At 40.3% G+C, this 14,503-nt stretch overlaps 1 protein-coding gene across 4 annotated transcripts in view; it reads left to right on the top strand.

Annotated features, from left to right (window-relative positions):
• LOC141735524 (transcription factor RFX3-like) overlaps positions 1 to 14,503 on the top strand; it is a 231,237-nt gene that overhangs the window by 87,476 nt on the left and 129,258 nt on the right. For all 4 annotated transcript variants that reach the window (XR_012584768.1, XM_074568461.1, XM_074568462.1 and 1 more), the window contains exon 4: positions 12,365 to 12,620. Coding sequence is in view for 3 of the 4 variants with exons in the window: in XM_074568461.1 (XP_074424562.1) it covers positions 12,365 to 12,620 (256 nt within the window). In the remaining variant the exon portion in view is untranslated. The remainder of the gene's footprint in view (positions 1 to 12,364; positions 12,621 to 14,503) is intronic.

The following is a 14,503-nucleotide window of genomic DNA, read 5'->3' as shown; positions in this document are numbered from 1 at the left end:
TGATCCACCTAGTGTGGATCCGATGGTCCTTCCCGTGAGCATCAGTGGCTGCCCACGTATGTATGTTGACGGGAGTCTTCAGGGTTTATATCCTTTTAAAAATAAAAACCAATCATAATACAGTGATGAAAGGGTTAAGAAGGCAAGAGTTCAGTCATTCTGTGGAGTGCCTCTAAGAGGTCCACAAAAAAGGAGCAAACAGATTCATACAACAGGAGACAGCAGGAGACAAAGTTGTGGGGTTTTTTTTTTTCTGATCCCCCCCCTCCCCCCCCTTTTTATTTTTTTTTTTCTGGACTGCTGTTAGATTACTGCCATCTCGCTAGATTTCCTGAGGGGTAATTTCTTTCGTTTTTTCCATGCTCAAATAAGCTTCTCAGTTCCTTCAGCCAACAACAGATTCCTAAACCATACGTTCTTCAGGTGGGGTTCAAATGGAGAAGTAAGTTTTATGAGCACTTTGGGGGTTCCCTCCTCTATCTGCTGCGTGTGGCAATATGATCTAATTGTGTGTACCACTTCCTCACTGTTTCTCGCTGTGCAACCCTCACAGGGGAGAGGGCTCCAGTCAGCACAGGTTTCAAGACCTTAAAGGGTCCTTGTAGAGTAATCGGTTGTTGACATATGAATCTTTCAGCTATGTTAGGCACTGCAGCCATCAAGGGGCCTGTGATGGCATTCAGATGACAGTAATCAATTGTCAATTGCCACTTCCCATTGGTCTAGTTCGGACCATAAGATTTTTTCTCGGTACAGGGCATCCAACAAAGCCGCGTGGAGTCGCTGAGCGGTGTTACGCTCAGCGGCTAATTGGCTTTGCAAAATTTCAATTTGCTCTTGCAAGAATTTTATTTTCTCTCCTTCTATTTTCCTGGTCAAGTGTCTATCCTCTTGGGCTGCAGTCAGTGCTGCCCCTAATACCACACACACTATAGCTTTTCCTTTACCTAACCGCAACTTTCGCTCCTTCGCAAGGGTAGTGATACGACTTGCCACCGCTTCTGGATTATGCCAATTACCATGGGCCCAGACCATTCCCGGCAGAGTAGGACATGCCTTGTACTCCTTCAATTTTTCCAAAACCGGGGAGCAGTCAAGCACAGACATTCCTTGGGCCGTCATGGCTTGCTACTGCTCAAATCTTTCCTGGCTTATAGCTGAGAGGCCACTTCCCGGATTCTCCCTGTCCGCAGCCAGATAGAGAACCAGTATGCCTTAATACGGGTAGCAGTCAGGCCTTTGCTCCTGCTCAAACCTCTCATAGCTTATAGCTGAGAGGCTGCTTCCCGATGACTCTACTCCTCACCTGGCCCATATCCCTCAAGATTGTGAATTCCACCAGGGCATGGTCACTGCAGCCCAGGCTGCCACCAATCTTGAGATCTCTAATTAGTTCTTGACACCTCTAATTAATTTTAGGCTCTTGATATATAAGGTTCAACTCGTAAAAGCAACAGTCAGTTGAAACCTAAACAGTTCAGCTTAAACTGTGATGTCAAACGCATACTCAGCTTTAAATTTAATAGAAGGTATAAATAAACCAGGCAAACTAGAGCAGTTCAATTTTTCTTTGCTTTGTACCTGATATAGCTAGAAGTCATTTCACTTTTAATCCTCATCCTACCTGCACCATCATAATATTTTTCATACTTGTAGAATTTAAGAGATCACAATAGCGGGGCCTGCTTCCTAATGTAATACTCAGCAAATGTATTCAAATCCTTTGAATTAATTTAGGATAATTTTCACATGGAGATAAATGAACCAGGCATGGGCTTATTATAACCTCTGACACTTTTGCCATATCAAGATTTAGTTCTGTTTCACTGTTTACAACAAACAACTTCATTTTGTTTTATTCACCCTCACTAATCAAATAATTAAATTTTTGTAACTAGCAAATTAGTCGTAACATTGATAAGATTTTAGCTCTTCCTGATAATTCTACTTATAGATTGTAGGAGGAGCGATTTGCCCTAATTGGTTAGCAATTTGAAATTATACTACATGTTGTATTCTACTTGAAGGATGAGTCTAGGTGGGTTACTGACAGTTACTGTTGGAGGACAGGCAGCTACAGCGAAGACTAATTAGAAAATTATCTGCCCTATAAATAGTAGAATTTAAATCACCCTGCACTTTTTTCCATATGTGAATGTCTTAATGTCTGATAAAATTCGAATTATATTATCAGTGTTTCCTAATGTCAAAAATTTCAAAATGTATATATAGTTATTAAATTCAAAAATGTATTATGCTTGTCAGCCAGGGAGGAACTCCCATCTATTAGTTCTGCTTTTTCTAACAAGCATTAGGATTGATCTGCAATCACTGTTATTCATCAGTCATCACTAACCTTAGGAACTCTTGACTCAGAAATTTAGTTTCAGTCATGCTTGTGCAGATCAAAATAAAAACAAAGTCAATAATAATTAATTAATTAATACTTATGAATTAATACTTCTGATACTAAAAGAACAACAGCCGCAAATAAGGAGGCCCAATAGTAATGTCATATCCTGATAATATAATTTTGGCGGAAGTATTATAGTTATTCTAAGAGCAAAAAAAATTAAATAAATGTGGAAACTTCCATAGCTTTATTTTAAGCTTGTGATTTGGAAAGTAGTTTGAGATGAGATTTTATTTATTCAAACAGTCAATCTCTTTCCAGGTAAAGGAATTTTTTTCTTTGTCTATTCCCTCACCCCTCTCTGGTGATTGGCAACACAGTTTCTTTATGTAGCTGGCTTCATCCTAAGATGAACAAACTGCTTCAGATAAAAAAATCAGAGATGCATGGATCTTTATGTTACATTGGAATATTAAATCATCTAGTCTGACCTTTTAATCACACAGGCCTGACATTTTTATTCAAATCTTCATCTGAGCACAATGACTTGTTTGGTGAAAAAAGGCATTCAATCTTGATTTCCAAACACAAGAAGGTGAATAATCTGTTTAATCAGTCATTCAAATGGTCAGTTACTACCACTGCTAAAAATGTCAGTCAGTTAAGAATTAACTAGTGGGGTGGTAAGATTAGAGGATTTGGGGGTCTTGTACTCTCATTAACCTCTGTCCCCCAAGACTCTGCCTCCTGCTTCTTTCTGCTCCATAGCTGTGAAGCATCATGGCTTCTCCCTAACCCTTCCAGAGAGAGAGAGAGAGAAGTTTCAGTGTTGCACAGTAGATAGAAGTACATATATGTCCTACTCTGCCCCTGTGAGCCTCATACAGCCCCCACTGTACGTCCAGAAAATCCCCATGAGACTAAGGTCAGTCACACTTTTACTATTTACATTCTGGCCTCATCTGCTCATGTTGCTTATTTCTCTCTAGCTTTCAGCCATTAGCTTTTGGTGTGTTAAAACATTTAAATTAAATTGTGTTAAAAAACTTAAATTTAAAAAGCCCTGTAGCACCTAGTGTTTTCTTTCTAGTTTTGCCTTTTAATATATTTATTCAGTAGATCACATACCGATATTAACTATCAGCATGTTATATTTAGTGTATTAATTACAAACAATTTTTTTCTGAAATAACTCTTTGTGGTGGGTTGGCCTAGCCACCAGGTGCCCACCAAGCCACTCTCACTCCCACTCCTCAACAGTCTGTTTTGCCAGTGACGGTAATTGATGAGTGATCTCTATGGCCTTATCTCAACCCACAAGCTTTTTGTCATATTTTTCTCACCCCGTGTTGTTGATGGAAGGGGAGAGTTAAAGCAGCTTGGTGGGCACCTGGAGGCCAGACAAGGTCAGCCCACCACACTTGCACAGGCAAAACAGACTTGACTTGGGGAAATTAATTTAATTTATTGCCAATTAAACAGCGTACGATAATGAGAAATAAGAACAAATCTAAAAACAACTTCCCACCAGCCCTCCCTTCTTCCCAGGCTCAACTTCATAGAATCATAGAATGTGATGGGTTGGAAGGGACCTTTAAAGGTCGTCTAGTCCAACCCCCCTGCAGTAAGCAGGGACATCTTCAACTACATCAGGTTGCTCAGAGCCTCATCAAGCCTGGCCTTGAATGTCTCCAGGGATGGGGCCTCCACCACCTCTCTGGACAACCTGTTCCAGTGCCTCACCACCCTCATTGTAAAGAACTTCTTCCTAATGTCCAATCTAAACCTACCCTGCTCTAGTTTAAAACCATTGCCCCTCGTCCTATCGCTACATACCCCTGCAAACAGCCCCTCCCCAGCTTTCCTGTAGGCCCCCTTCAGGTACTGGAAGGCCTCTATAAGGTCTCCCCGGAGCCTTCTCTTCTCCAGGCTGAACAACCCCATCTCTCTCAGCCTGTCTTCATAGGAGAGGTGCTCCAGCCCTCTGATCATCTTCGTGGCCTTCCTCTGGACCTGCTCCAACAGGTCCATGTCCTTCTTGTGCTGATGACTTCGCTCATGACTCTTTTACCTCCACGCCCCGAGCGGCACAGGCAATAGGGAATGGAGGTTGCTGTCAGTTCATAACGCTTTGTCTCTGCCGCTTCTTCCTCCTCACACTCTTCCCCTGCTCCAGTGTGGGGTCCCACCCATGGGAGACAGTCCTTCACAACCTTCGCCAACGTGGGTCCTTCTCACGGGCTGCAGTTCTTCAAGAACTACTCCAGCATGGGTCTTTCCTTTTCCACGGGGTGCGGTCCTTAAGGAATGGACTGTTCCAGCGTGGGTCCCCCACAAGGTCACAGGTCCTTCCAGAAAACCTTCTTCTCCCCGGGCTGCAGCTTCCTTCAGGGCACACCCACCTGCTCCAGCATGGGGTCCTTCACAGGCTGCAATGTGGATATCCGCTCCACTGTGGACCTCCATGGGCTGCAGGGGTACAACCTGTGCCACCATGGTCTTCACCCCAGGCTGCAGGGGAATCTCTGCTCTGGTGCCTGGAGCACCTCCTCCCCCTCCTTCTTCACTGACCTTGGTGTCTGCTGGGCTGGTTCTCTCACATAATTCTCACTCCTCTCTCCTAGCTGCCGTTGTGCAGCGTTTTTTTTTACCCTTTCTTAAATGTGTTATCACAGAGGCACTAGCAACGTTGCTGATTGGCTCAGCTTTGGCCAATGGCAGGCCTGTCCCGGAACCATCTGGAACTGGCTCTGCCTGACATGGGGGCAGCTTCTGGTGTCTCCTCTCAGAAGCCATCCCCTGCACCCCCCCACGTCCACCAAAACCTTGCCACGTAAACCCGATACACTCTTATGGAAAACTCTGATGCAATTGATTTAATAATTTTCAGCAGAGAAATATAACAGAAATCAAGTTGAAATGTTGGAATTAAAATACATTTGAGTGTATTGTTCTCATTATTAAAAATTGGCCAAAGGAACACAATGACTTTTTTGTTTCTGAGGTATTCAAAATTTGGTATTTGAGATGCCTCTGAATCCCTGAGGTGAATTTCTGTCTGTTCCTTTTCTTTTTTTCTGTGAAAACGTGTAAAGTAGGTCAAACATGCCTAGCCACTGACTGCTATCATAACAGTCTAATTCTCCGTGACATGGTGTTAGCACTTTTCTAGAGGAGTGGATTCCTGTGTGCCTAATTAAATAGACAGTTTATTCTAAAAGTGGCAGTTCATCTCTTGCCAACTCTGTCTTGTCATATTTTTTTCTGAATTTTTAAAAATAATTATCTGAACTTTCTGGTTTGTTTCTCAGTCCTGATTTCCTGATGGGACTAACTCTTGTTGAAGTGTATGGCTCTTGCTATGTGTTTTTTTTAGAAGTTCGATGGAGCGTGCCTGTTCTAGAAATCCTAAGCAAGCTTGACAAGGTTTTGAGGAGATTTTTGAGTCTGTACCATATCTGGCAGATCAACTACAGGGCAGCTCAGTGGTTTAGAATCTCAAGCATATGAGAAAGGTGAGGTATACAAACTACTGCTTGATTTATAAAAAGGGGTTGAATCCAAGAGAAAGAGTAGTATTGATAATTTGACCAGCCATTTGAAACATCCAGCAAGGAAGATGAAAACAGACAGCGAACTGGCATTTGAGAACTTAGGGAGGAGGAAGACATCTGATATAAACTCCAAACATTTTGAATTTTTACCAAGTCGTGGCTGTTATGTATGCTTCTGCTCCATATGTTGGCCCCGTATGTTGTTTTCTGATCATAAGAAAGATTTATATTCATCAGTCAATATGCATACCCTGTGCACATGCAGACTACTGGAGATAACTGTGATGTGCTTATTTTATAATGAAATGTAATGGATGCTCATAGCATCTGAAATACCCTCACATCAAACATAAGAAAACAAAAAAAAATAATTAGGACCCCCGTTCATTTCTCCCAGCTTTCCTATCTGATTAGGGACAGAAAAGAAGTCCTTAGCCTAATTAAACATTCCAGCTGGGAAAAGTGTGAATTTTGGAGGCCATTATTTTCTTGAACTTGTCTGTCTCCTCTTTAATTATTATAAATATATTAGTTACAGTATTTTGTTTTGGAAGGTAAACAGTAATAAAACATTATGAAAAGTGATACAGTAGCGGAGACCACAACTATGTCTAACTCTGTCTGTGGCTTCCCAGAAATGTCTGTATTTTCATTAGATGACTGGTGTTCTTACTGAAGTGGCCAGCACTGTTCCAGTAATTCATTATTTTCTCTCTTGTTCTCCCTTGAATATGAGCTACCTCCTGCTGTTTGTGCATCTAGTCCAATACAAACACTTTTAAAGCTTTTCTGAGTTCTTTTAAAGTTGGCATATATAAAATATCAGACATATTTTACATCTTTTTATGTTTTTGTTTGTGTATATGTACAAAACTTCTTTTTTCCCCAAAATCTTAAAACAATTGCGTTTTTTTTTTTCTGTCTTTCAATTACTTTTTCATTCTCTTGAGCAAAATTCCATATAACCTAGTAAAAGCTCTACTACAGTTGCTTAGTCTGTGAGGACTTTCAAGAGAATCTTTCACATTCTTCTGGGTGTAAAAGTTGGACCTGTGAGTTCTCTTTATATGGTCACTGATGCTTCATTTTCAAGTCTCTGCTTCTAGGCAAGTTTGTCTGTCCAATTCAGCCCTCTGGCATGAGTACCTCTTCAGAGGACAGTAGCATTTGTATGAATGCACTGTTTTGAAATATAAGTGGAAAGCACTCTGGAGTTCTCATCCATTTACCATATAACACTTGATTATTATAGTGATGCATACAGACCTTGTTTTAAGGTTGTCGATGAGAAAGTAACAATTGTTACAAGGAAGAGCTACAACAGCAAACACGGTTATCACTAGTACCCAAGGCTTAATTAGCTGTGCTGAATTTAAATTTTCTAATATACACTTGATGAATAAGTAATTTCTTCACAATGATGAAGAATTTCTTCACTTGATGAAAACTTCTTTAGTATTTCACTTGGTTTAAAGCCTACAATGGCAACATTTTTGAAGCAGATAAAGTTAAAAGGTGCTAAAGATATAGCAGATAAAAATAAAAGGAAGCAGATAAAGTTAAAAATAGGTGCCTGTGTAGATAGAGACAGGGACTTCTTTTGGACATGAGGCAGCAAATGTCTCAAACTTTAAGATATCACCAAAAGCAGCCTGTTTTACTGTCAGTAAAGAGGGGTTTAGAAATGCAAACAAATATAGATAATGAATTGGAGGATGTCCATGTTAATTTCAGTACCTCAGAGCTTAAACTTCTGAGGAATTTTTTTTCCTGATGTCCTGACCTCCCCAGAACAACTTAAGTATTGTGTGTCAATTACTTGAATCATGAAGAAAGTAATATTTCTTTGCCATTGACTTTTAGGAAGGCATTTTTTCAAAGTGAATTTGGGATTGTTAGGTGTTGTTCTATATATATACCATAAAGGCATCTGAGACATTAATGTATATGTTCATCTGATAAAATATTAATGGACAATAAGATTTTAACAGGAACAATTACTAAGATTACATAAAGACTGAACGTTGTAGGATTTAGTCGACATGTACAATAATCACAGTTTTGAATTTATTATCCACAGAAAAGTTATACCCTTCTTAACCATTAATGACTATGGCAGATAATAAATGAGCATTTTAGGTGGCAAACTGAGTGAACTGATGGAGAAGTCTAAAATCACAATTCCCATAATTATCATGCTGTAATTTCCCTGTACACTGATAATTATATGCATTAGTAATTAGTAATGCAGATATGTTTAACATGGTTTGGTTGGAGTTGCTGTCGGAATGATAACCTTTTTCAGTTATCAATCAAAGCATCTTCATAAATGATGCCTTTCCATATTGAATTAGTCTTTTAAAAAGAATCACACATTCAAACAGATGGATGTGGGGTTATTTTTGTCATTTAGCACTCTGGTTGTAAATATGCCTGTAACTTGACTGCTTGTCCTTAGAAATGTAAGGAATGCAATTAATTCATCTCTATATGTGTAGAATATAATTTAAAATGTTAAATTTGTTTTCATAATTTTTCCCAAAATGTCAAGGCTACAATTTAAAAAAAAAAAACAAACCACACACTATTCAGGATAATCCCTATTTAATTTGGGATATATGCTTAAATGCTACTCTGAATAAAGGTGAACTTAAGTTCATGCTCATTTTTTTCCAGAACCAAAGTCTAAGTTCCTGGCCCTAACTTTGAACTTAAAAGCTTGAAAGAACAGATTCTGCACGTGAATAACTTGCCATTAACGTAGGTGGCACTTCCCGCGCATGCAGGGGCCTGTTTCACATAGAACGTTTTGAAAGACTGAGGACCCAAGCCTACCGGAAGCTTGAGATTTTTAAAAATAAAATACATTGGAATGAGAGAGAACCCAGAAGTAGGTGGAAGTTTTCAAAATGAGCAAGACAAATGATTCACTGTCTGGAAAATCTGTCTTCAAGTTAAGCCTATTTTATTTACACGCTAGAGAAGGTTAAGAGATGCTTTGTCTACGGTTAGGCGCCTGCATGAGGAAAAAGTTTTCTGATAGTAAAGAGATATTTCAGTAGCAGGTAAAGCTCAAAATGCAACTCATCAAAATTTAGACAAGGAATAATGTACAAAATGTTTAATAATGAAAATAATTACCATTGGAACAGGTTACACTAGAATACGGTGAATACTTATCACTTTAAATATAGATCAGATGTCTTTCTGAAAGACCTGCTCTAGTTCAGTAATACTTCATGAGATTGATGAAATAATTAATGGTGAATTTTAGTGGTAACGAACACTTCTTGACCTACATTATTTAAAAAATAAGACAAGCTGATCACAAGAATCATCAAGATCTCTGGTTTTAAAATCTATGGATCTGTGGCCATGGCTATATTGTCTTCAGTGGCAGTATTGGTGACATACATTCACATATATTCCCCAATGCCTCCCTAGTTGCAGCCTATTGAAGAGAGGGAGAAACGAACTGAAGTGAATGAGGGCATTCTCTAGGATTTGCATCAATCTTTTGGGTTTCTAAGACCCACCTCTTGGACTCCACCTCTTCAAGTGAGATTTGTCTTGCAGACATCATTTGTACCATTTCCTCTGGCCAGCGCTATTTTTATTGTCAACAATGATCTCGTGCCTTTGTTCTTATCTTACTAATATCTAGTTTTTTCTTTCCCCTTTTGGGGGAAATTCCAGTATTCCACCCCCTTGGCATACACTTGTTGAACTATTTGCCCTAAGTACCCTCTATTAAATAGGGCTGTTGATTAAATTGCCTGGTTCTAAGAAAAATATAACATCTGGGCTGGTAGCAGATGCTTGACTTACCATCCATTGCAGGCATTCAGTGATGCCCTAATTTAATAAAATCAATCAGGTATACCCAAGGAGATTTCTCCAAACCATCTTGCCTGCACGCATGTTATTCCAATGTAAAAGGTGGCTCGATTCTGGCTCTGAAAAGAAGGTACTACTAGATAACCATACAGGTTCTGGAGCCTTTCTCCTCCTTTCCCCCCCTCCCTTTCTTTTAAATCGTTTTGTTTTCATTAGACTGCACTATAGTCCCTCTAGGTTAACTCTGAATTTCTCACAGCTGCTCTTAAAGCTTTTGAAATACCAAGAATAATAAAAAAAAATAAATTAGCTTAAGTAACAGTGAAAACAAGTAATATCGTATATAACTTGAAAAGCTTTTAGAATATTAAAATTAAGTTTTAGAGGCTTTTGCTGTCTCTGAAGAACAAGGGAGAATGCATGATGGCCATAGTTTATACCATAGATGTTCTGACTTGGTTGCTGTTAAGTGTTCAAAATGTTGGTGCCATTTGATTTTTAGGAAGTTTCTTAACTGTTTTGAGGTATTTTCAAAACTACTGAAAGAAAAATCACAGAATCACAGAATTGTAGGGGTTGGAAGGGACCTTCAGAAATCATCTAGTCCAGCCCCCCTACCAAAGCAGGTTCACCTAGAGCATATCCACTATGTTCGATAGCTAATAAAAGATTATAACTCATTACAGGGTGATGATCCAAGTCATTATGAACATGAATTGAAGAATGACATAAGGTTCCTGAGTTAAGTGAAAAGTTTAAGATTAACTGTTTAATGAGGCCCAAATGTTTAACAGTTGGAAAGAATTGAGTTAAATTACTACTGTTCCTTTGACTTTTTTAATCCTTTCACAAATCCCTTCACAAATTGTAATTCTGTTTTAGTTTCATTACTTCTTCATCATAACACTGTATGTATTGTTGTCCAATTTAAAATTTCACTCTGCTGTACTAACTGCATGTCTTAAAATACAAATGAGCTCAGAATTTCAAGCTTCAGCCAGTGTTTCAGTGAATTTAAAATCAATACAAAACATTTATAGGACCATCTTGGCTGATGTTTTTTGGGGTCATGTTTACAGTTTTATAATATACACAGTATACAAAATGAATGGCATCTAAATAAAAATCCAGCTTTGACTGTAGGATTTAAAAAGTTACAACAATTTTATAAATTACAGAATCACATAATGGTAGAGGTTGGAAGGGACCTCTAGAGATCATCTAGTCCAACCCCCCTGCCAGAGCAGGGTCACCTAGAGCAGGCTGGACAGGAATGCATCCAGGCGGGTTTTGAATATCTTCAGAGAAGGAGACTCCGCAACCTCTCTGGGCAGCCTGTTCCTGTGCTCTGTTACCCTCAAAGTAAAGAAGTTCCTCCTCATGTTGAGATGGAATTTCCTGTGTTCCAGCTTGTGCTCGTTGCCCCTTGTCCTGTCGCTGGGCACCACTGAAAAGAGTCTGGCCCCATCCTCCTGACACCCACCCTTTAGATATTTATAAGCATTGATGAGATCCCCTCTCAGCCATCTCTTCTCCAGGCTAAGCAGACCTAGGTCTCTCAGCCTTTCTTCATAAGAGAGGTGCTCCATTCTCTTGATCATCTTTGTAGCCCTCTGCTGGACTCTCTCCAGTAGTTCCCTGTCCTTCTTGAACTGGGGGGCCCAGAACTGGATGCAGTACTCCAGATGTGGCCTCACCAGGGCAGAGTAGAGGGGGAGAATGACCTCCCTTGACCTGCTGGCCACGCTCTTCTTAATGCACCCCAGGACGCCATTAGCCTTCCTGGACACAAGGGCACACTGCAGGCTCATGGTCAACTTGTTGTCCACCAGGACTCCAAGGTCCCTCTCTGCAGAGCTGCTTTGCAGCACGTCAGCCCCCAACCTGTACTGGTGCATGGGGTTATTCCTCCCCAGGTGCAGCACCCTACACTTGCCCTTGTTGAATTTCATTAGGTTCCTCTCCGCCCAACTTTCTAGCCTGTCTAGGTCTCGCTGTATGGCAGCACAGCCTTCTGGTGTGTCAGCTACTCCTCCCAGCTTTGTGTCATCAGCAAACTTGCTGAGGGTACACTCTGTCCCCTCATCCAGGTCGCTGATGAATATGTTGAACAAGACTGGACCCAGTACTGACCCCTGGGGAACACCGCTAGTTACAGGCCTCCAACTAGACTCTGCGCCACTGATCGCAACCCTCTGAGCTCTGCCATTCAGCCAGTTCTCAATCCACCTCACTGTCTGCTCATCTAACCCACACTTCCCAAGCTTACCTATGAGGATGCTATGGGAGACTGTGCCAAATTACTATATAATATATTAATACTTGAATGACATCTTCCTCTCATCTCTTCAATTCTTGTCATACTTTTCTCCACTCCTCTTCAGATGGGACTGAAAACACTTTTCATGAAGTTTAATGAATACTTTTTGTAACATGAGTCCAAGTTAATTACTCAGTACTTTGACATAATGAAATGGTTTTTTGTGTGGAAGCAGGGGTTGTTTGACAATCCTATTAAGTTTGGTTATAGCAACTGTACACTGTTTTCTACAGTTATGTTTCCCTGACTTAAACAATGCAGATAAATAACTTCTACTTCTTTTGTTTTCTTTTCCTGAAGTCGAACAACTTATCCTTACACAGAAACCCAGATGTATAACCAAAACACTGGGGGAAATTACTTCGATACTCAAGGAAGTTCTGCACAGGCAACAACAGTGGTCTCCTCTCATAGTATGGTGGGCACCGGAGGGATTCAGATGGGTGTTGCAGGAGGACAGCTCATTAGCAGCTCAGGAGGGACCTATCTGATTGGCAATTCAATGGAAAATTCTGGTCATTCAGTGAATCATACAACACGGGCCTCCTCAGCTACAGTAAGTACTTCAGAATTATGTTAAATCTTTGGGGATAGTTTCTTAGTCACTATGATGTTCCTGCATGCTGACATGTTTCTGTAGCAAAAAGCATATTATGTTGGCAGAATCAGTAATATATGGCTTTGTCTTGTAAATATTTTCATTTAGTTTATCTTTGTGCATGTTAATAGTATTAAGTGAGTGCTGTCATGGTTTAACCCCAGCCAGCAACTAAGCACCACGCAGCCGCTCGCTCACTCCCCTCTGGTGGGATGAGGGAGAGAATCGGTGAGAAAACTCGTGGGTTGAGATAAAAGTAGTTTAATAGTTTTTGAAAATAAATAATAATAATAAGGAAAAGAAAAAAATAACAGAGAGAAAAATAAAAGTGTGGACTTATCCTTGGGCCACGATCCCTTCAGAGGTATACCTGCTGTGGCACAGACATAACCATGACCACAGACACTTTGAGATATACCTGATCTGGCATGGACTTATCCACAGCCACAGACTCTTTGGGGTGTCCTGCTCCTGCGTGGACTCATCCACAGGTCACAGTCCCTTCAACTCGACTTCACACTGGAGTTCCAGTACAGCAGCACAGAAACATCACCGATGCCTTGGCCATCTGCCAGCCCAGGCGCATCGTCATTGCTGTTATCAAAATGTTCCCAGGCACAGCAGAGTAAGCTAAGTGCTACAGCAGTACAGCAAGCAGCGAAAGCAAAAAGCAGGCACTAATAAGCACTAGACTCTAATATACAGTGAGGCAAGCAAGCCCCATGGCAAGCACAGGAGCCTGTCAATTAATAGCTAAACAGCAATAACAGCTATAAAATTGATCTAGCACATTCCAGTCAAATCTGTTGCTATATTGAACCCTTCGAGCCCCATGTTGGGTGCCAAAAAGGACCGTCATGGCTTAACCCCAGCCAGCAAGTAAGCACCACACAGGCACTCGCTCACTCCGCCCCTCGGTGGGATGAGGGAGAGAATCAGAAGGGTAAAAGTGAGAAAACTTGTGTGTTGGGATAAAACCAGTTTAATAATTTAATAATAATAACAACAGCAATAATAATAATAATATTGTAAGGAAAAGAAAAAAAATAACAGAGAGAAAGATAAATAAAACCCAAGAAAGACAAGTGATGCAAATGAAAACAATAGCTCACCACCAACCGACTGATGCCCAGCCAGTCTACAAGCAGCAGCCCCACCAATCAACCCCCTAGTTTTATTGCTGAGCATGACATCATATGGTATGGAACATACCTTTGGTCAGTTGGGGTCAGCTGTCTCCCCTTGCAACTTTTTCTGCACCCCCAGCCTACTTGCTGGTGGGGCAGCGTGAGAAGCAGAAAAGGCCTTGACTCTGTGTAAGCACTGCTCAGCAATAACTAAGACATCCCTGTATTATCAATACTATTTTCAGCACAAATCCAAAACATAGCTCCATACTAGCTACTACGAAGATAATTACCTCTATCCCAGCCAAAACCAGCACAGCGCACTGGGGAAGCTCACATGCATAAGAATGTGGATGAGACTGAAAATTTGTAGGATTGGGGCCTGAGATAGCTTCTTTAGACACTTCATCTTTTTTTACGAAAAAGAAAAAATATTGCTAAGATGATTTATATCTAATATAAACTTTAAATAAAACAGCTCATCAGAGAGATGTTTGACTTCATTTATGTTTTGACTCTGTATTATTGTTGGGTTTGTAGCTTATTTCAAGATATTTGTTACTTGATCAGAATACTAAGAATATATTATCTTAGTTCATTGTAATTACTTATTTATGGTAGTTCTCAATTCCATTTCAAGATCAGCTCATTGTGGAAATGTCTTGAGGGATGGAAAAATGCCTTCAGTTACAACGATGATAGTTCATACTATAA

This window comes from Larus michahellis, chromosome W (genome assembly GCF_964199755.1).
Source record: "Larus michahellis chromosome W, bLarMic1.1, whole genome shotgun sequence".
NCBI classification, from domain to species: Eukaryota; Metazoa; Chordata; class Aves; order Charadriiformes; family Laridae; genus Larus; species Larus michahellis.
This window is presented reverse-complemented; position numbering and strand designations above follow the sequence as displayed.